This window comes from Brachyhypopomus gauderio, chromosome 1, assembly GCF_052324685.1.
Source record: "Brachyhypopomus gauderio isolate BG-103 chromosome 1, BGAUD_0.2, whole genome shotgun sequence".
Classification (NCBI taxonomy): domain Eukaryota; kingdom Metazoa; phylum Chordata; class Actinopteri; order Gymnotiformes; family Hypopomidae; genus Brachyhypopomus; species Brachyhypopomus gauderio.
Window position 1 is genome coordinate 50,969,702 of NC_135211.1, and position 23,294 is coordinate 50,992,995.

The 23,294-nt window shown below is 40.9% G+C and overlaps 3 protein-coding genes across 4 annotated transcripts in view; 1 reads left to right on the top strand and 2 right to left on the bottom strand.

Annotated features, from left to right (window-relative positions):
• LOC143524911 (uncharacterized) overlaps positions 1-1,682 on the bottom strand; it is a 16,102-nt gene extending 14,420 nt beyond the window's left edge. Inside the window, exons 1-2 of the mRNA XM_077018319.1 lie at positions 1,350-1,682; positions 703-816 (exon numbers count right to left, since the gene is read on the bottom strand). The gene's annotated coding sequence lies outside the window, so the exon portion shown is untranslated. The remainder of the gene's footprint in view (positions 1-702; positions 817-1,349) is intronic.
• The window catches only part of LOC143524655 (uncharacterized), a 21,094-nt gene extending 6,270 nt beyond the window's left edge, over positions 1-14,824 (top strand). Inside the window, exons 4-13 of one of the 2 annotated variants that reach the window (XM_077018280.1) lie at positions 6,044-7,694; positions 7,787-8,056; positions 8,679-8,795; positions 9,305-9,893; positions 10,153-10,248; positions 10,368-10,434; positions 10,524-10,613; positions 11,210-13,165; positions 13,270-13,426; positions 13,962-14,824. In XM_077018280.1, the coding sequence (XP_076874395.1) occupies positions 6,044-7,694; positions 7,787-8,056; positions 8,679-8,795; positions 9,305-9,893; positions 10,153-10,248; positions 10,368-10,434; positions 10,524-10,613; positions 11,210-13,165; positions 13,270-13,426; positions 13,962-14,097 (5,129 nt within the window). In that variant the 3' untranslated portion in view covers positions 14,098-14,824. The remainder of the gene's footprint in view (positions 1-6,043; positions 7,695-7,786; positions 8,057-8,678; positions 8,796-9,304; positions 9,894-10,152; positions 10,249-10,367; positions 10,435-10,523; positions 10,614-11,209; positions 13,166-13,269; positions 13,427-13,961) is intronic. The other variant, XM_077018281.1, reaches the window with a different exon arrangement.
• Positions 1-23,294, bottom strand: part of LOC143510054 (uncharacterized) — a 118,176-nt gene that overhangs the window by 85,538 nt on the left and 9,344 nt on the right. The window lies entirely within an intron of this gene.

Consider the following 23,294-nt stretch of genomic DNA (forward strand, 5'->3'; position numbering starts at 1 on the left):
CAACACTATGTGAACATCCATTTGTCAGAATGGTGATGTTCATCATTATGCCACTCTTGGTGCCACTGCACATATCATCATCTTCCTCAACACAGACCACAACATACTCATTCTCCATCATTCGGCAGATGAACCAGAACAGTCTGGGTTTGTAGTTGTGTGGGACAATGTACGTTTGCACCAGGCTGCTCAAGAACCAAACTGCTTCACTGAACAGCCTGTTCATTCAGCAGGTGATGGAGGAAGCTTATGGTGATGTAACCCACTACTGAGTATGTACACGTCGATGGTAGGCCAGGTTCAATAATATTAAAATAATACTAAAGAATAAGAGAAACTAGGCTCTGGAGAGAGAGAGTGGAAAACAGTGCAATTAAAAGACACCACACGAGGGTATAAGTTTTTTTCCTTTCTTTAGTAATTATTTGAAAAGTTGGAAACATTTACAATTACCCAAATAAAAGATTGGACCCCTTTTTTAAAGAAAATTAACTGAAAATGAATTGTCCTTCAAAAATTGGGAAATAGTCCTTTAAATTCTCCAAATGGATAAAAGAGAGTTTCTTTTCAGTTGTAAAAAAAAAAAAAAAAAAAAAAAAAAAAAAGTTCTTCTCAAATGGTTCAGTTGGTAAGTGTCGATTCAAGTCAATAAGTCAAGTCAGTCATAGTCAGTAATGTAACACAAGCAGGCCACAATCCTACCAGATATGCCATATGCAATGACAGAACCGGATCACGCTCGAATGGGTTGGTGGCTCGCCATCTAACGTAGTCCACAAATCCTCAGCAGAATCCAAATCCAGCTCAAAACTTGACCTGTGTAACCACACCCTTAGTTAAGCTACACATACAGGACAATGTTAAATTCTGATCAAATATCAACAGTTTAAACTTAAAATAGTTGTACAACATTAATATAAATCTTCTCAAAAGAAAAGTTATGCAACTGCATACACTTAGTTCATACTGAAAAGCATTGCATACTATTCAGTTAAATGACCATTATCAAGTAAACAGGACGAATACTATAAAATAAACAACATTGTACACTGAAATCGCGGTAACCTTGCGATTATGCATAAACATTACAGAGTACAATGGTTATCGTGAGGACACGTTTAGCCTTCTCACGTTACACGTGCTAGGTGCGTGATCACAGCATGTGAAACAGTCAACTCATTCCTAGCTTTAAACTTAATCATTTCAACTAAAATATACCCTTCCACATTTAACACAACAAGTATTAACAAACAAAATACAATTCTTAGGTTTCACTGAAGTATTTAACAATGATAAACAAAATATGACTTGGATTACAACAGTAACGAAAAATAAACGAGCTGCCTTACCGAGACAATTCAACGAAGAAATACTTGACGAACGAAACTTCTGGTCTTCAAAACAGACAGCGTTTACAAAGCTGTTCGCCCAGTACTCCAAAAATGAACCCAAACGTCACAGTAACTTAAAAACACTCTCTTTAAATCTCTTCTAACTCCGAGGAAAATGGAGTCTCCAACTCTCTAGCTCACGTCAATGGCTCGATGGAAAACCGAATGCTATCGAAACAGCATGTCAAAATAAAAGTACCAATCGTAACTGTACTGCTATAAGTACTGCTATATCAAATACATGTAAATTGTGTTTAACAATAACAACCCATCATTCATGAATTGTTTATTCAGAATTATCACTATTTATTATCCCATTTTACTATTTATGCTTTTTATCAACTATTTTTATTATGCATTTGTCAACTGGGTTACAGTGACATTGATGAGGGAGCATGAGAAGGGTGGATACGTCACTCAACAAGATACTTCCTTCACTGTCTTGCCAGAGAGGACATTGCCTGTGATGTTGATGAGATCTTGTAGCAAGACCCAAAATCGAGACAAGATGCAGCCTAATTTTGTATGGTTTTGGCAATAGTTGAAAGAGTTTTCATTGAAGTGTTTGCTATTTCCAAAAGAGTGAGATGTTGTGCATGTGGTATTAGCTGCTGTGTGCAAAGTGTTGACAAAAAGTGACATACTTTCAGAAATCGGGTCTTAGCGTCTGCAAAAAACTGTAAAAAGGCAAGTTAGGAGAATCAGGAGAAAAAGAACAAGGTGGGATGTTCTGAGAGAGTTGTTAGATATGACTGTAGTCTGTAATGCAGATGGAGTGAAAGTAGGGCAGACACAAATGCTAAGAGGAGCGAGATTTAATTGGGGCAAATCCAAAGTCAGCATCATTGGAACAGTCCAAGGTCAGAATGCCGGGTATATCTAAGACAGAGATAGAACTAACATGAACTACAGACTGAGACATGATCAAGACAGAACATTAACTAAACAGACAGAAGACATAAGACAACCATACAACACCAGCAAACTTTGAACTGTCAAACAAGAACACTCATTCAAATTATCCAGGGCTGTACAGACCAACACATAAACACTAACTTGAAAACCATAAGCCATAACTATAAATACTCACACAAACTATAACAAGAGTTGCATAATTTAAATACAAGTGTCACGTTTAGTCCCACCCCTCCTGCCAATCATGTCTCATGTCATCATTTTTTGCTCTGTTTGGTCACACCCCTGGTTATAATACCCTTCAGCCATGTCTTGATTGGTTTGTTCATTAGTATGTGTATTTATATTGTTTGTGTTCAGTTCAGTTTCTGTTTAAAAGCTTATGGCCTTGTTCTGTTTGTTGTGTTTTTGAGATTATTTGTAAGCATGAGTTTGTCTGTTTGTCTAGTTCTCAGGTTTCATTCTATGTCCTCATATGTTTATTCATGATTTATCCTGTCTGTGTACTGCTTAATGTATAGTATGTATAGTACATTTGGTTTCATGTCTTAGTGTTTGTTGAGTTGGTTGTTTATTACGTCTGTACATTAACAGTTATATAGTCTAGACTTCTAGTCTATTTAGTGCTTCATGTATTCTAGTTTACTGTTTGTCTTGTGAAGTCTTGTTAGTTTCTTCAGTATGCTGCATTGTTCTCATGCCATTTGTGTGTCTTCTGTTAAATGTAAAGCCTCATTTGTAACGTCGGTGGGTAGGGACGCACACACCGCGTTAGAGAGAGCAAGGCAGAGGTGGAACCAAGTGCCACAAAAACAACAGAACTAAAGGAGTGCCTAAATAAACGCGGACTGCTCAACGCGTAAAAAGAAATAAAGCAAACAAAGGACGCCAGGGGAAGTAGCTGGCTGCTAGCAATAAAAGCTGCTAAAACAAAAACCCTTCCCACACAAACAGCAACGGGATAGGAAGGTAAACAGGTTGAGGAAAACTTGAGGGAGGTCAGTAAGTGACGCAGGAGAGAACTCGAAAAAAGACAGAGAAAACAGACAGGAGAGGTAGGTGACGGGACACCTACAGAGGCAAACGTAGTAACAGTGAAAACAGAGAGAGGCTGAGAACGTAAGGAGCTGCAGGACCAGATCTTGTATCATCTGCCATCATAAAGTTCTGTGCTAATGAATTAACCTCTGTTTTCACTGATATTTTTAACTGGTCATTGAGGGAAAACAGGGTCCCTGCTTGTTTTAAATCTGCTATTGTTATTCCGGTGCCCAAGAAACCCATTATCAGATGCCTGAATGATTACAGACCGGTAGCCCTAACATCTGTGGTGATGAAGATCTTTGAGCGGCTAATATGTGATCGCCTGTCCAAAATGACCAGCCTGGACCCTGGTCAGTTTGCATACAGGCCAAATAGGTCGGTCGACGATGCTGTGTCCTTATGTTTACACTCCATCCTGCAGCACCTTGAGGTCCCAGGCAACTATGCTAAGATTCTTTTTATAGATTATAGTTCGGCTTTTAATACAATCTTGCCCAGCAAGCTATTCTATAAGCTGCAGCAGATGGGAATTCAGAATTCCCTCTGTAATTGGATTCTTGACTTTTTAACACAGAGATCACAAGTGGTCAAAATCCATAATAACACATCAGAGGTCAGATTCATAAGCACTGGTGCCCCTCAGGGATGTGTGCTATCACCTCTTTTATATTCTCTGTACACAAATGATTGTAAATCACACACTGAGTCTGTTAAAATGATAAAATTTGCGGATGATACGACAGTAGTAGGTCTAATTTCGGATGATAATGATTCTGCATATAGGAACGAGGTACAGGCACTTATGCAATGGTGTGACATCCATAACCTAGAGGTAAATGTAGCTAAAACTAAGGAGCTAGTAGTAGACTTCCGCAGACAAAAGAAGGTATCTCAGCCCCTGTACATAAACAGTGTGGAAGTGGAACGAGTGAATAGTTTTAAAATCCTAGGCACAACAATAGAATCTTCCCTGAAATGGGACCAAAATCTTAATTGTATCACCATAAAAGCTCACCAGAGACTCTTCTTCTTGCGTCAGCTAAGGAAGTTTGGGGTGGCCCGTGAGGGGATGTTGCAGTTTTACCATGCAGTCATTAAAAGTGTTCTGACCTTTTCGATCACTGTCTGGTATGGCAACTCCACGGTCCAGCAGAGGATGCAGGTAGACAAGGTAGTTTGCACAGCCTCAAAAATCATTGGCTGCAAACTTCCCTGCATCTCTAGCATTTACAAAACACGCATCTGTCGGAAAGCACTGAAAATACTACATGATCGATCTCATCCAGCTAACTCCTTCTTTAGCGTCCTCCCATCAGGTAGGAGGTTGAGAGCCATAACATCTAAAACATCACGTTTTCTCAACAGCACATACTGCAGCGCCATCAGGCACTTAAATAGCCTCCCTATGCTGCACCAACACCTTAAATTAAGCCACTGTGACTGACATATAGTTGTTAATACTTTTATTTGATATTTACTATATATATTTATTATATATCTTGTGTGTAATATGTTATTTATGTCTTTTACTGTGTTTTTATGTTTCTTGTTGAGCACACTGAAACAAATCCCTAGCAACTAGCACAAGTTGCATGGCAATAAAGTATTGAATCTTGAATCTTGAAAAAGTAACAGCATAACCACAACGAATCAGCAATGATCCGTCTCCACGGGCTTCCTTAAGAAGCCATGGCAACAGGTGAGACAGATCATTGCTGATTGCGTTGCTGGAGTCTAGGACTGGTTCGGGTGCCCCTAGTGGACGTAGATGGCACGGCATCCGAGCCAGCCCTGGCTCGGGTGCCCCTAGTGGACGTGGATGGCACAGTGAGTGTATCTGCCCATTGATTGTGCAACACCTGAAACATTACAACAAGAGCTAACAAAGACACTAAACTAGAGACAGGGGACAACGATGACAAGGGGCGTGGTTACTATTTGACAGAGGCGTGGCAGGGGAACACATGGGAAAACCAAACATGAGCACATGCAGAAATAAAGCCTCAATCCAAAATGGCATATTTAAGCAGTACGCACTAGATTTCAATGCAGTACGTTCTGCTCAGCTGTTAAAGCAGTAAGTTCTTTCAGTAGGCGACTGGGCAGTATGCACACAACCTCAGACATACTATGTCCACCATTTTACCTATGTCAAATGACATCACACGATCATAGTTAAATGCTCCAGTTGAATCATGGGATAGGACAGTGTGCAGAAATAGAATATTTCAAAATGGCTCCTGATTCAGTAAGCCATCCAGGTACTTTTTGCTTATTGTTTAATGCATACTATATATTGGTACATACTACCCTTTAATGTGTACTGCTTTGGCATACTGTATAGGAGGGATGTATAGCATTTCAGACAGAGCCAAAGACATGACTGATAGGTGGGGCAGGGCTAAATGTAACAGTAACAATATTAATGATATATTAATGGTTACTATGACTATATATGGAAATGAATGCCATGTGGAATATCTGATATGAAATTTAGCACCATTAAATATGTATGTTTACAAGTGGCATATTACAAACAACATTGTCCATCAATTTATCTATTTTTATGCTACTCTGCCTACCACAGCCACTGTGTCCTAAAATCCCACAATGCAATGTGCTGCTTACTTTGGCTGATGTCACAACCCATCTTTAGTAATGTTGGATTGTTTTATCTTTGTGATGATATTCAGGTACAAAGCCTTGTCACAACTACATGAAGCAAATTAAAGCCAAGGCTAAAAGCATCGTGATGAAGCACTGGAGGCAGCATTATAAATGCCTGAAGGACAAAACAATGTTAACTTTTATACCTCTAGTCCTAGATACAGATGCATATTTGAACTCTGCACAAAATAAAATTAAACTAAAAAGCAAAAAAATTGCCAAATGTCGGCCCAAGAAGCTAAAGAGTTTCATTCCTGTTCAGACACACAAACTCTCACCTGAACACCTTTTGTGTAGTCATGAGAAAGAAATGCTTGTTATAGGAAAACCTGGAATAGGAAAAACAGCAGTTGTTCTTCAAATGCTCTCCCTCTGGTCCAGTAAAGACAACAGGAAGTTAGACTACATGTTCTACTTTGATGAGAGTACATTTACCACTATCTCTAATCTCATCAGCTTGGAATCTCTTCTGTTTCATCTGTACCTAAAACCCCCAGAGAAAGACAGAAAGGAAGTATTACAGGATATAGAAGAAAACTCTGAGAACGTCATCATCATGTTTGATGGCATCAGTACTTTGGAGCACAACCCCATTATAAAGAAGATTATCGAGCGAGACCTTCTGCCTGAGGCAAAGATTGTGATCACATGCAGATCAGATGATGAAGATGACTTCCTTTTTGCAGACTGGCCCACATGCAGAGTTTATGTAAAAGGGTTCAGTGAGGAGTCTATCAGGACTTACCTTACACAGATGACTGGTTCTAATCCTGAACTTCTGAATATTGTTTTGAACAATCATGATCTGATCAGTCTTTGCCATGTTCCAATGTACGCCTTCATAGTGGCGTATTGCATTTTTTTCAGTGTCACTGCTCCTGAGCATCCAGTAACTGTTACAGAAATATATGTCCACATCCTCCGTCAAGACTTGAAAAAGCCTAGCACAAAAAATGTAATCAACAAATACATAACCGATGTCAAAGATCAACTTTTAGTCTTGATGAAATCTGCTTTTATTGCAACAATGCAGAAAACTGTAAACATCACAGATGCGGTCAGCGATGATATTGAAATTAGTAAGGTTTTTCTGAGAAAAATTGCGATCGAGAATACTCCCACTTCTGTGAAAAGTTCCTATGCATTTCTGCACAGTACAGTGCAGGAATTCTTCTCTGCACTGTGGCTGCTTGGAAATCCAGGTGAAATTGATGAGGTTCTTCAAAACTGTCTGACAAAGGAGCAAAAACACATGAAACATGTGATTCCTTTCCTCTGTGGACTCCTCTCAGAACAGAACCTCAAACTGCTGAAGAATCTTTTCACAGAGGATCAAATTAGAAGAACCTCTGATGGGATCTTCACAAAAGTCCTGAACACATTTCTACAGCCTCAGCCAAATGGGCAGCTTGGGGGCGATGATGATGAAGTCAGTGTTCTTCTCTTTGTGTGTCAGTGCTTGTATGAGTCTCAGTCCCCTGAAGCTTGCTTGCTCTTCCTGGAGAAAATGAACTATGATCTAGACTTGAGTGGAGAAGACCTTGATCCATATCAGTGCTGTGCAGTGTCTTATGTGATCAGCCAGTCCAGAGAAAAACAGGTTCATCTGAGCTTGGAAGACTGCAGTGTATCTGACACTGGGATTCAGATGATTCTCAGATTCAAATCACATTTTAGGTATTCATTCAATTTAAATTGCTATACTTTTACTGAACGATAATTTTATTGGTATTATTTGTATTAAGTATAACTTTGATTTCCTTTTGTAGAGATAAGTCTTCTACTCTCTGCCATGTCTGGAGGTCAGTGCTGAGCTGTGAGACACCCAGAGATTTCACAGGTTTGCTGGATGTTTGTGGGAAAGAGATACACCTCCCTGTCTCTGGTGAAGCATCCATGTTCAGGAAGGCTGAAGAGGTCATGAGTCAAAGGTTAGAGAAGATCAGCCTCCATCTCCACTGTACAGAAGATACACAGAGGCTCAGTGATGATCTCTGTAACATGGTGCTCAAGACTGTTCCATATGTGAAGTTCCTTAGGTAAGTAGTGCAGTCCTCCCTAAATATCCTTACATTATATGATAACAATGACCCGAGAATGAATGAACTGGCAGAGGGTGATGTCACTATTCCCTGTAAAGGATGCTTCCCCTCTTATTAGTTGTCTTTTAATAGCTGTAATGGAGTGTCTATTATTTAAGTGTTTCTTCAGGCCTATAGAGGGCGCAAGTTTGCGTAGTTCGCTGTGTTGACGCTGTGTGTAGCAATGAAGAACTGTTCGTGAGGTAAGCTAGGCATAGTAACCATAGTAACCTGAAACCATCTACCACTTTCTACCCCTCCGAGCGGCAATACGAGTGAGTCTATTGTAGTAATTTGGATATATCTAATGTATGTGATTATATAGTGAATATAATTCAATTTAATTTAGAATGTTCTGTTTCTGGTTAATTACCATATTGTGATTTATGTGCTGAGTGCATTTCTGTATATCTGTTGTTTCAGTTTCACACTTTCTTACATTAAATCCTGTCATATACAACACGTGTCTGTTCCTTGGAGGAAGTGGTGTATGAAAGAGTTTAGCTGACTGCGAATCCCAATACAGGACAGGGGGTCACATTGGGTGAAACAGTACAATAGCATTGTTTCTGATTTACAGGTTTGAGTTTCCTTGTGATTCTTTGATACAGCCAGACCACAGACTTCAGATAATCGAATCTATCCATCACGATCTCCTTCTGAAAGGGGCAGGTTTTGAAAGACAACATCGTATTAGGTAGTTATTTATTGTTTTACTTTCTATACAGTGAGTCCCCACTTAACTTTTTTTTTGGACTTTTATTTTTATTGTGGTGCGCGGAGGAGCAGTGGCAGCACAGTGGAGTGTTGTGGAGTTTTGTGTACAATAAGCTGAGGCAGCGCGACCTCCACCGCAGCCCATCTCGGCAACGTGATGGCTCTTTCTCACACTGTACGCACGCACGAGAACTTTGTTAGTTTTTTTCTATATTTACGATCAAAATGTATCTAAATCTAGCGCTTTAAGACAGACTTTTCAGTCTCTAATGTCGTTGTTAAGCAGGGACTCACTGTCTGGGGCTGTAGCATGACAAATACATTCAACATGGAAATGTATTTACCAGATATTAAATTCTGACATGATGCAAATAACCTTTTTCCAGTTTAGTAATATTGTGCTTAGATTTAACATTCATTGCGATTTTGGGTGTTGAAAAGTTGTTTGATCATAATTGAACAGTTTTTGGTCTTATTTCCATAACATAGTGAGTTGCCAACTTGTCTGCTGATGGAGGATCACTTCAGGTGTTCGGTATGTACAGACGTGTTGAAGGAGCCAGTCTCCATCCCCTGTGGACACAGTTACTGCAAGACCTGCATCCAAACCTACTGGAGCAAACCAACCCAGGCAGGAAGCTACTCCTGCCCTCAGTGTAGGAAGAGATTTAACACTCATCCTGCACTGAAACCAAACATAGCACTGGCTATAGTGGTGGAGAAGCTACAGCAGGCTGGGTTCAGTCCTGCTCTTCCTGCTCACTGCTACGCTGGACCTGGAGACGTGGTCTGTGATTTCTGCACTGGGAGGAAGCTCAGAGCGGTGAAGTCCTGTCTGACCTGCACTGCGTCCTACTGTGAAACCCATGTGAGGCAGCACTACACAGTAGCAGCCCTGCAGAGACACAGACTGGTGGAGGTGACTGGAGACCTGGAGAAGACACTCTGCAAGCGTCACCACAGAGGCCTGGAGGTCTTCTGCAGAACTGACCAGACCTTCATATGTCTTATGTGTATGATGGAGGAACACAAGGAGCACGACACAGTGGTGAGGAAAAATGAACCTCCTACTAATAAGGTGGGATATTCAAAATGGCTGCTCACATGCACCTCAGTGAAAATAGCTTTTGATGGCTGTCTGCAATGTGGAGGGAAAGGTGATGGATTGTCTGGGTTTTATAGTGGATTATCTCTGAACCAAGATTTCAGATTGGATTTTACTTTTTGACTGTTTTTCATTTTGTATGTAATATTATGTTCTGGGGTTTGTTTGTAGTATCATGTCCTGGGGGTTTTGAAGATCCAGAATAACTGACTTTTTCTCTTTTGTGTGGCAGGCCAATATATCAAAAACACAGCATCAGAAAATTCCACTAAATTCATTTGAAAAGAAGACAGAATATGTAATTGAAGACCTAATGGTGAAAGTTGAAGTAAGTTTACTACTGCATAATCTTGAGATCCAAGAGCTTTGTTACACTGCAAACTCAATTTTTTAACAACACTGTCCCTGCATTTTAAAATGCATGAATGTTCTGTTTTTTCCTCTAAGAACCTGCAGAGAGCCAATAGAGAACTGACTTACCTGGCAAAGTTACTCTACAGAGGAATTGAACAAGGTGGGTTATAATACAGACATTTCAGTGATATTACTCATCTCTATAATTGCACAGTATTGCATTTAACTAAGCAGTGGATCTCACATCAGACTCTTCAGGCATTGTAGAAGTATCTGCTCTTGGACGTCATTTTGATCTTGGGATGTTATATGACTGTCACAGTGATTCTGTCAGCTCAGGTAGAAAACAATTACTTTTTTTTACAACTATTTACTGCTTTAAATCTTTAAACATACATTGTAATTTATTGTATTCTATTATACTCTCATATTTTGTAACAAATGCTTAATATTTCAGTACAGTATTGTTTATATTGTCAAATATATTGTCATTCACAACTGTGTCATTCACAACAGTCTAGTATCAATTTCAGACTGGCTATGTTAGCGTTATCTTTGTACAGTTACAATTTAAAAATATAGTTACAATTTAAAATAAAAAAGAACACTGACTCAGGGCCAGCCCAAGCCTTTATGTGGCCCTAAGCAGAATTTCATTTGGGGTCCCCCATACCACCACCTCAGCACCAAATTCTTGTGTCATTTATTGGCTCATCATGATATCTTCGTGCCCTTGAGGGCCCCCTGGTGGTGTGGGGGCCCTAAGCAACCGCATAATTCAAGTATGCATTGGGCCACCTCTGCACTGATTAGTTAATTGTGTATTCTTATATACTGTACACATGTTGGGAACTCTACAGTGGTGATATCCAACATCATGTTTTGGTCATTATTGAGGTACATTGATGTGTGACATTGACTCTTTTATATTTTAGATGTCTTTCTGTGGGATGAAGACACTCTGTCCTCTATGAGAGTGTCTTTCCCTCGACCCCACACAGATGTGAGGATGTTAGAGGGAGACTCCCTGCAGGAGAGACTCAGAGCTCTAGACCTGACCCCTCCTCTAAGAGCCAGTGTTGTAGCAGGGCTGGTGGAGGTGTCTGGAGCTTCTGCCTTTGTGAATCACCCCACTCAGTCCCAGCTGCAGGACAGAGTCACTCTGCACTACAGAACCTCCACCAGACTGGACATGCTCAGTCACACATTGCTCCAGAGTGCAGCTCCTCTCTCACCGACCAATCAGAACACAGCTACACATGTGGTCGTGGCTGTGCTCTATGGAGCCCAGGCGTTTTTTGTCTTTGACGACAAGAGGGAAAGCAGAGAGAGAAGTCCTGCACTAAAAGATGTAGTCAAGAGAAACTTCATTTCCCATAGTGCAGCTGAACTACTTTATAGATTTAATAAAAATCAGCAGGAAAACGGGTTTTTTGACTGTGCCTTCTATACCGAATTCGGAAATTTTAAAAGTCCTCTGAGTTTTGATGCAGCAAAAAATATATACAGCTCCTTACAAAACCTTTTGGGGCCACAGTGTAAGAAATCAATCCCTTTGAAAGTCTGGCTCTACCCTGTGAATCATCTGAACCAAACATCCGCTTGTGTAAGAGAATTAAGTGAACACATACTGGTCAAAGCAGAGAAAGTTCTGGAATCTTTGACGTGCCATCTTAGCATTTGTCAGGATATGATATCCATTTATTCCAGTCTTGGTGTCATTACAAGGTTTCCAACTGTGAAGGAATCTATTTCTGAGATTTCTTCTCTTCTGCAGAAGTACCAATCAGCATTTCAGAGAGCAATGGCCTCCTGCATTAAGACCACACGAGAGAGAATAGAAGAAGAGGGGAGGGGTTTGAGAGATCTTCTGAAGTGGAACAGCCAATCACCATTCAGTCCAGAGAACATAAGACAATGGCTTCTAAACAAAGATGCTGAAGTTACAGCTTTACAGGAATGCATAGATAAAAAGATCAGTGTGAAATCACAGAAGGAGTTGATGTCCATCTTAAAGGACTCCCAGAACACAGTGTTGTGTTTCACTTACACCTCACTACAGGGTGAAGATCCATTTCTCTCAGCTCTGAAACAGCACATTGGTTTAGTGAACACAGTGAACACACACGATACACATTTAACCTTCAGGCTTCCTGATACCAGTCAGAAAATCCTCTCTGATCTTCGTTCCTTTATGTGCACTAAAGAGACACATGAAGATCCAGACCACACAGAGTTCATCGCTGCAGTTGTTCCTGAGCCACAGTTTCCAGGATCTTCTCTGTATCTTTACCAGTGTGGTACTATTGTGAGTTACAATGTGAATCTGGAGCTGAGACCAGAGCTCCCAGAAATACTCAATATAAAACAGACTAGTGTTGCCATGAGGCTGCAGAGATCAGAGTCCCAGGTGCCTAATCAGTACAGAGTGGAGTTCAGAGTAGTGAGCTGCAGAAGTATTGATGATATGAAATGGAAAATCATCTGTTGTACTGTAGAAAACTGTTTAGTTATGGATATCACACCAGACACACGGTATCAGCTCAGATATGCTGTAATGGACAATAACAGCCTGAGTGACTATAGCAGAATAACACAGTTCCACACACTTCCTAGATCCAGACCTAGACAGCCTACAGTTGTCAGACAGACTCAGAAGTCTCTGACTGTTTCCTGGGGAAAGGCTGATGGAGACGCCCCTGTGCTCCACCACATGGTGGAGTATATGGAGGCTGGTCTGGAGGACTGGCAGTCCATTCTAACAGAGGGACCTGAGTGTGAATGCATCATAACTCCACCCTACAGCACCTGTTACAGAGTCAGAGTCTCTGCTGTCTATGGGGAGGGAGACACCAGCAGACCCAGTGAGGAAATGGGAATTACTGTATACAGTAAGTATGATCTCATAAATCTTATAATAAAGCATTCGAACAAAAAAAACTCCAAAGTTTCCTTTAGCAGTTTTGATGTAACTGTTCTCCAATATTTTACACAGTGTGGCGCATAGACCTCTCAGCGAGAAAGGCCTCCGTCTTCCTGGAAGTGCTGAAACTCCAAACAGTGAAGAAACCAGTAGAGCTGAGAGGCTGGTCAGATGAAGAGAGTGAAGTGAGGAGTTTCCTTCAGTGTCTGCCCTACATCTCACAGCTCAGGTTTATAGCTCATATTTTTTTCAGTCACATTACTCACAACAGTATAATTTTAGGCAATGTGTTTAAAAGACATCTTACACCCACACACACACACACACACATCCACACACCTCCAGCAGTGTGTGGTTCCACTCTATGTAGTGACTCTCTGTCCTGTTGGAGAAACGGGTCACCAGCCCTCCCTCATATCAGTGTAGTGGAGCTACAAGCAGTGACCTTTGACCTCCAACAATTCACCCTGGTCTTTATATGTATAACAGGGACAGGAGGAGCATAGCATCAAGCATAAACAAACATTAATCAGCTGATAATCACAAAATACTGTACAATTATCTCACAATATACAGTGTGTGTATGTACATACTGTATATAGTTTGTTTGGCAATTTGGAATAAAACAATAATCACAGTTTATTCTGTTTTAAACAAGTCTGGCTTGGATGTGATCACTGTAATTTCAGTATATCTGTCATTGCTTTCTGTTTTTGCTGACTTGTTATTTTTTAAATGTTTTGTGAATCTTTGTGCTCCAACAGGTTTCAGTGTTATCATAATAAAGAAAAGAAAATATCCGCCCTCCAGTTTCTGCTGAAGCTGATTGCTACAGCAGCAGAGTGTGATGCAGCTACAGGAGAGACTTTCACTAAGCTGCTGACATCTGTGTGTAGCTAAACAACATTCCCTGTAGATGAAGATTATGCATATCTACATCGTTACTTGTCCTGTTGGATCTGTACTCATATGTGAAGGACTTATATGAGACTCAAACAAATGTCATCTTAAAAGGTAATTGAACTGATCAGATCTGAACAGGCAGGAGTGTTCTTCCAGTATTAAGTCTGTTGACCAGTCAGCTCCTGTAGTCTGGAACATGCTGTTGCTCCCATCACATAAAAGGTGTGACTCACCACACACACCCTAACACCCACCCACACACACACACACCCATCCACACTCCCACACACACACACCACACTTACACCTACCACACACACACCCATCCACACTCCCACAAACACACACACCCAAACACAAACCCCCACACACACCCAAATACCAACCCACCCACACACACACACACACCCATCCACACTCCCGCACACATACCCCCACACCCACCACACCACATACATATACCCACACACATACACCTACCACACACACACACACACCACACCACATACATATACCCACACACATACACCTACCACACACACACACACACACACCACACCACATACATATACCCACACACATACACCTACCACACACACACACACACACCACACCACATACATATACCCACACACATACACCTACCACACACACACACACCACACCACATACATATACCCACACACATACACCTACCACACACACACACACACCACACCACATACATATACCCACACACATACACCTACCACACACACACCACACCACATACATATACCGACACACATACACCTACCACACACACACACACCACATACATACACCCACACACATACACCTACCACACACACCCACACACCACACCACATACATATACCCACACACACACACCCATCCACACTCCCACACACATACCCCCACACCCACCACACCACATACATATACCCACACACATACACCTACCACACACACACACACACACACCACACCACATACATATACCCACACACATACACCTACCACACACACACACACACACCACACCACATACATATACCCACACACATACACCTACCACCCACACACACACACACACCCATCCACACTCCCGCACACATACCCCCACACCCACCACACCACATACATATACCCACACACATACACCTACCACACACACACACACCACACCACATACATATACCCACACACATACACCTACCACACACACACACACCACACCACATACATATACCCACACACATACACCTACCACACACACACACACACCACACCACATACATATACCCACACACATACACCTACCACACACACACCACACCACATACATATACCCACACACATACACCTACCACACACACACACACCACATACATACACCCACACACATACACCTACCACACACACCCACACACCACACCACATACATATACCCACACACATACACCTACCACACTCCCACACACATACCCCCACACCCACCACACCACATACATATACCCACACACATACACCTACCACACACACACACACCACACCACATACATATACCCAGCCCCGTCGACAGGGGGGGACAACCGGGTCTGTTGTCCCGGGCCCCAGGGCCAGGGGGGCCCATCAAAGAGCCCAGCAATTTATTTTTTATTTAAAGCCTATAATTTTAAATAATCTTGAAATCTTTCATTAATATAAAATGTTGTACTCAAAATAAGCTCAATGGCTAAAATATATATGTTTTTTACCTATCTGCATATTTTCCATTAAGTGCATACACCCCCGCCTCCCACTGAAAAATGGTTTGATCCAGCACCGACCGTTAAAGTAAACAGAAATCTGGAGCGCAGAAAAGAAAGTAAAAACTTTTACCTGACGAATTTTAATGTATTTTGATGCATTGTGTTCCAGGTTTGAAAAGTGCTGGAATTTAGGCTAAAGTACTACTTTGTTTCACAACAAATGTAATTCCAGGAAGAAACATGAGAGAACGTGAAGACGTTAAGATTGGGCGTTTTGAAAATAAACAACCATTAAATAATGTAAATAAAAAGCGAATTATTTCGAGTATATGTATAAATATTTAACTTAATTAAGTTTAGCGTTCAGGGAAATATTGAAATGGACCTTTAAAGTTACGTACAAGTGCTTGAATTCCACCTTATAAAGGTGTATGAACCAATATAGATCATTGGTATGAACCCTGCAAACGTGACTTTGTTCATTGCGCTGAAGCGCGGCGCGCGCGAAGTTACAAAATCCGAGAGGTGCACGACCTCGCGAATCGAGACCCTCGCGCACGTTCGGTGCCACTGCGATTACGTTATTTTCGCCGCGCGGACCCTCGCGCCGCTCGCGCCGCGTCAAGTATAAACCAGTCAGCTGTCAGAAACAGCTTTGATGTGTGACTATATTATATACTATGACCTAACACAAGGATTGTCTGCTACAGAGAAAATTCAAATGACGTAAGCCGGGGGGGGGGGGGGGGGGGGGGGGCACATGAAACTTTCTTGTCCCGGGCCCCAGCAAGACTGTCAACGGGCCTGCATATACCCACACACATACACACACACAACCTACCCTAGCCCTCTACGTCTGGAACACAAACTTTCATGCAGAATATTGATACATACGTACACACACACACACACACACACTTGCACACATACAAAATTTTGTTTTTCAATGTTTATAGTTTACACACACAAACAATTGTTATGGTCATTGTTCTGGGCATTGATATGGTCATTGCTCTGCTTGTTGTTATGGTCATTGTTATGGTCATTGATATGGTCATTGCTCTGCTTGTTGTTATGGTCATTGTTATGGTCATTGTTCTGCTTGTTGTTCTGGTCATTGTTCTGGTCATTGTTCAAATTTGCACTTGATAGTCTGTGTAAAAATAAAGTTCAAGATTTTATGAAAAGGACTTTTTGCCTTTGTTCTATCTATATGGATCACAGTTGACCTGTAACAGCACAGATATCACTATATATAATAATGAGTTAAAAATGAAAACGAGCAATTTTTGGACAGTGTGCTCTGATAACAGTTTATTAGTCTCAAATAATGACTCAAATAATATAATATCCGTAACCCTTTTCTTTACTATAGGAAATTCACTTTTGTGAATTTAAATCGTTTGTTAAAATGAAAACGAATGGTATATTGTGAGATAAAAAGTGTATGGAGCCAAAAAAATGAAACCCTGAAATTGAAAACTGTGGTTACATGGATTTAAACACATACTAAGTTAGCTATGAGGTGAGAAACACGAATTTTCAGGCCGATTTAATTCGAGACCCTAAGAATTATGTACCCCGTCTAACATAAGAGAAGGGTTAATGCAATTTCATTGACTGTTTATTGTTTATGATGTTCGAGTTATATAAAGAGATTTCAGCACCTAGTTGTGTTCTCAGTGCAGTCAGGTAGCTGTTTATGTTGTTGAGGCTGCCCCACTGATGCAGGGTCTCTGAACTCCAGCAGGGGGCAGCAGCGGTTCTGCTCTACACTTACTGGTCCATCCATACATCCATCCATTATCTGTACCACTTAATCCTGCTAGTCGGGTTACAGTAGGGGCTGAAACCAATCCCAACTTGGCCAACACACACACACACACCTTTGGGCAAATTAGTGACCAATCAACCTAACACACATGTCTTTGGACTGTGGGAGGAAACCAGAGTACACAGAGAAAACCCACATAGGCACATGCAAACTCCACACATGCAAACTCCACACAGAGTGGACCAAGAATCAAACCCAGACCACCTTGCTTGAGCTGCAAAAAGAATAGAAATTTAGTCTAGACATTGACAAGGTAAAAATAATGTTTATTTATTTATTTTTTAATATAATTTTCTACTTTAAACTTTGCTTTCGTCAAAGAATGCTCCCTTAGCAGCAATTACAGCATTGCAGACCTTTGGCATTCTAGCTGTTAATTTGCTGAGGTAATCTGGGGAAATTTCACCCCATGCTTCCAGAAGCTGCTCCAACAAGTTTGATTGGGTTGATGGGCACTTTTTTCGTACCATGCGGTCAAGCTGCTCCCACAACAGCTCAATGGTGTTGAGATCTGGTGACTGCGCTGGCCACTCCATTACAGATAAAACACCAACTGCCTGCTTCTTCTCTAAATAGTTTGTGCATAATTTGGAGGTTTGCTTTGGGTCATTGTCCTGTTGCAGGATGAAATTGGCTCCAATCAAGCGCTGTCCACAGGGTATGGCATGGTGTTGCAAAATGGAGTGATAGCCTTCCTTATTCAAAATCCCTTTTACCTTGTACAAATATCCCACTTTATCAGCACCAAAGCAACCCCAGACCATCACATTACCTCCACCATGTTTGACAGATGGTGTCAGGCACTCATCCAGCATCTTTTCTGTTGTTCTGCGTCCCACAAGTGTTCGTCTGTGTGATCCAAACACCTCAAACTTTGATTCGTCTGTTCATAACACTTTTTTCCAATCTTCCTCTGTCCAATGTCTGTGTTCTTTTGCCCATATTAATCTTTTTCTTTTGTTAGCCAGTCCCAGATATGGCTTTTTCTTTGCCACTCTGCCCTGAAGGCCAGCATCTCGGAGTCGCCTCTTCACTGTAGACATTGACAATGACGTTTTGCGGGTACTATTTAATGAAGCTGCCAGTTGAGGACCTGTGAGGCGTCGATTTCTCAAACTTGAGACTCTAATGTACTTGTCTTCTTGCTCAGTTGTGCAGCGGGGCCTTCCACTTCTCCTTTTACTCTGGTTAGAGCCTGTCTGTGCTCTCCTCTGAAGAGAGTAGTACACACCATTGTAGGAAATCTTCAGTTTCTTGACAATGTCTCGCATGGAATAGACTTCATTTCTCAGAACAAGAATAGACTGTCGAGTTTCAATTGAAAGTTGTCTTTTTCTGGCCATTTTGTTAGTTTAATCGAACCAACAATTGTAATGCTCCAGATTCTCAACTAGCTTAAAGGAAGGTCAGTTTTATAGCTTCTCTAATCAGCAAAACTGTTTTCAGCTGTGCTAACCTACTTGCACAAGGGTTTTCAAGGGTTTTCTAAATATCCAATAGCCTCCTTAGTTAGCAAACACAATGTACCATTAGAACACTGGAGTGATGGTTGTTGGAAATGTAGATATCTATGTAGATATTGCATTAAAAACCAGACGTTTACAGCTAGAATAGTCATTTACCACATTAATAATGTATAGACTGTGTTTTTGATGCATTTAATGTTAGCTAAATTGAAAAAAAACTGATTTCTTTCAAAAATAAGAAAATTTCTAAGTGACCCCAAACTTTTGAATGGTAGTGTATATATATATAAAATCAATATATTTATTTCTGCAAACCACTACAAAAAGTTAAGCATATTAAGCATATATAGATTCATGACACAGTGATCTATTTCAAGTGTTTATTTCTGTTAATATTGATGATTATGGCCTACAGCCAATGAAAACAAGTCGTTATCAGAAAATTAGAATTAGAAGACCAACTGAAAAGACCAACTGAAAAAATTATTATGTTGGCTTACTGAAAAGTGTGTACAGTAACTTTGATCAGTACTTGGTCAGGGCTCATTTTGCACAAATTACTGCATCAATGCGGCATGACATGGAGGTGATCATCTTCTTCACAATACCCCATCAAATTATACTTATTAAATTCCATTCATCCCTGAGACTGGCATAATCACTTCCTTTATTTTTGCACTTTCCTTGCCTGTCACAATATTTATAACTTTTTATATATAACTTCAACATATATATACACATTACACAAGCTCGGAAGCCTCAGTATCGTTTTACCATCAGTACAGGAAATAGAATTGTTGCTTAGATGCTGTTTTTATGGAACAGGTCGGTTTTTTGTTTCCTTAAATGATTAAACTCTTCAAGAATGTTCTTTACATCACTCAGTTGCACACGGCCAGTGGGCTGTGGTTGTCAAGATGCCAAGCCAAGCCTGTGATTAATTTTTGGACTTCACCTTTTCTGTTTGTGTATTTATGGACTTTTACATGAGTAAGAACTGTGCTGAACTCTGTGACAAGTGACATTGAAAAGGTATTCAAATGATGAGTAGAGGTTATATCCTGTTCTTAAATTCAAGGTTGTGATAGGGTAGGTGCTTCTACACCAGCTTCAAGAAAACATGTGTATTAAGCATGTCTATAAAGACATTTTCTTAATAAGATAAAAGAACTGTGAAATGGCAAGCAGGCAAGCTCCTGTGGTCTTGAGGGGACTTCAGGGCATCAATGTTCCAGGGGGGGATCTAATATACCAGGGAAACATAATAAAAATTTCTGTATTTTTTACTGTAGTTAAATGACAATGCTTACCTGCTAGACAAAATAAGACAATTTAAAGCACATTTAATTGAGTATGTGGATTCAAGTAATTGAGTTTGTATCGTTGTGCGTGTTGTCCTACCAGTTTTACAGCCTAATCACTAAAAATGCTTTTTTCACAGATCCAATGTCCTTTCTGAAAGCACGGTCTGTCGTTCCAGCCCTGTTTTTGTTGAAAACCCCAAATCTCTGCACAGTCCTCATTATTGTTGCTATTATTCGGTTCTCCCTGATCCCAGAAACTGAAAACAGATAATTTTGTTCCTTTCATCCGTGAAGTGAAATTTACACCATGATTATATTTACCTCTAAAAATTCTCTTTACAATATGCATGTCACCTTGTGATTCTGATCTCATTCTCTTACCCAGTGGTCAGTGTTGTGATTCTGCTCTCATTCTCTTACCCAGTGGTCAGTGCTGTGATTCTGATCTCATTCTCTTACCCAGTGGTCAGTGCTGTGATTCTGATCTCATTCTCTTACCCAGTGGTCAGTGCTGTGATACTGCTCTCATTCTCTTACCCAGTGGTCAGTGCTGTGATTCTGATCTCATTCTTTTACCCAGGGGTCAGTGCTGTGATTCTGATCTCATTCTTTTACCCAGGGGTCAGTGCTGTGATTCTGATCTCATTCTTTTACCCAGGGGTCAGTGCTGTGATTCTGATCTCATTCTCTTACCCAGTGGTCAGTGCTGTGATACTGCTCTCATTCTCTTACCCAGTGGTCAGTGCTGTGATTCTGCTCTCATTCTCTTACCCAGTGGTCAGTGCTGTGATACTGCTCTCATTCTCTTACCCAGTGGTCAGTGCTGTGATTCTGATCTCATTCTCTTACCCAGTGGTCAGTGCTGTGATTCTGCTCTCATTCTTTTACCCAGGGGTCAGTGCTGTGATTCTGATCTCATTCTTTTACCCAGTGGTCAGTGCTGTGATTCTGCTCTCATTCTCTTACCCAGTGGTCAGTGCTGTGATTCTGCTCTCATTCTCTTACCCAGTGGTCAGTGCTGTGATTCTGATCTCATTCTCTTACCCAGTGGTCAGTGCTGTGATTCTGCTCTCATTCTCTTACCCAGTGGTCAGTGCTGTGATTCTGCTCTCATTCTCTTACTCAGTGGTCAGTGCTGTGCCATCCACCCATTTCCAGACTCCTCCTTTCTCTACATCCGTCAGACCAATCCAAGCTCGACTGTTCCCCAGTTTCTGAATGATGAACTCCTGTCATTGTGATCGCATGAAACCAAAAGATACAGCTGATCAGAGCAATGGTCTCTCTCTCACCTGTTCCTGTCTGCTGTTTATGATCACCAGGTGTCCTCTTCTGATGCTGCAGTCCTGTCTGCTCTCACTCCAGGTCTTTTCTTCAGTAGAGATGTAGTACATACTGGATCTGAAGAATAACCATCCCTGTGTGCAAAAATTATCTGTATATATAGTATAATTTGGTTAGTATAATATTGGTTATATATTGTATAATTTAGTTACACATTTTCCACAACAGTCACATGATGACAGCCAGCCTAGATAAATTTTTTAATTAATCTCAAGGTCTTAAACAGGAGAAGAAAAGTGCATCTCCAGCCTTGTCTACTTTTTCTTTTGATTGTATTTCCAGAAATATATATATAAACAATCAGTTGGTAAACAAGTACTCAGGATATTTCCTTAGGAAAGGTAAACATTTTGAAGTGATATACAGCTGTAAAAAAAGTGTTGTGAAAAGCGCTATACAAATATATTTGATTTGATTTTGATTTTAAAAAAATCTTAAAATAAAGTTAATATATTGAACACTATAGATCTCAAGTAAACATTACTGTGTGTCACGCTACCAGCTTCTCCCATTTTTTTTTCTCCAAGATCACTACACTTTCCAGAATTCTATTCATAGCTTGGAACACTAAACCAACCATCAATTATTTACTCATCCTCACTGTAACGTTGGATGGCAGGTACGACGAGGCAGGTGGTTTGTACAGCACACACACACACACATTTATTAGCACACTTAAACAAGCAGCGCAATCAGCAATACAACACACACTACACTGAATTAACACGGGCTTACGACAAAGACGAGCACGAGACATTGCGCGAACGCACATTAAATAGATGAACTACACTTTCCCCAGTGATCACGAGACAAGCCACAGGTGAGACAGACGAACACGCGCACACACACAGCCATGTAACGGTTGTGGCTGAACAGGTGGGACGCAAATGCAGATTTTAAGGTGTTTTAATAAGAATGTCTAATACACGAAGTAACAACTTATACAAAGACTAAAAGTGACACAAAAGCAAAAACACAAACAGAAGGAACAAGAACCACAAAAGCCATAAACAAAAACCAGTAATCACCACAAGACGTACAACTCACTGCATACTACTTACAACATGCACTATACAACTTAATAACGTTCACAAACTACACAAAGCCTCCAACACACGACTCATACAAGGACCAAACAATGCTAAGAAGGTTAACACAAGAAGACATAGAGAGCTGGAACAAACCAGACACAAACCACTACTCATGACTAGAACAACAGACCTATAGCTCACAACTGATAACATACAACGTTCACGTACATGCTACAATAAACCACAACCACAGAGACCAAACACAGGACTTAGGGCGTACTCACACTAGGCTCTGCGATCCGGGCCCGGGCACGGTTGCCTGCCGAAGCACGGTTCGTTTGGCTAGTGTGAGCGCTCCAACCGTGCCCGGGCCCGGATCAGTTAACCGTGCTCGGGCCCGCTTTGAAGAGGTGGGCCAGGGCACGATTCATGTGGACTCGGGCACGGTTCGCTTCTAGTGT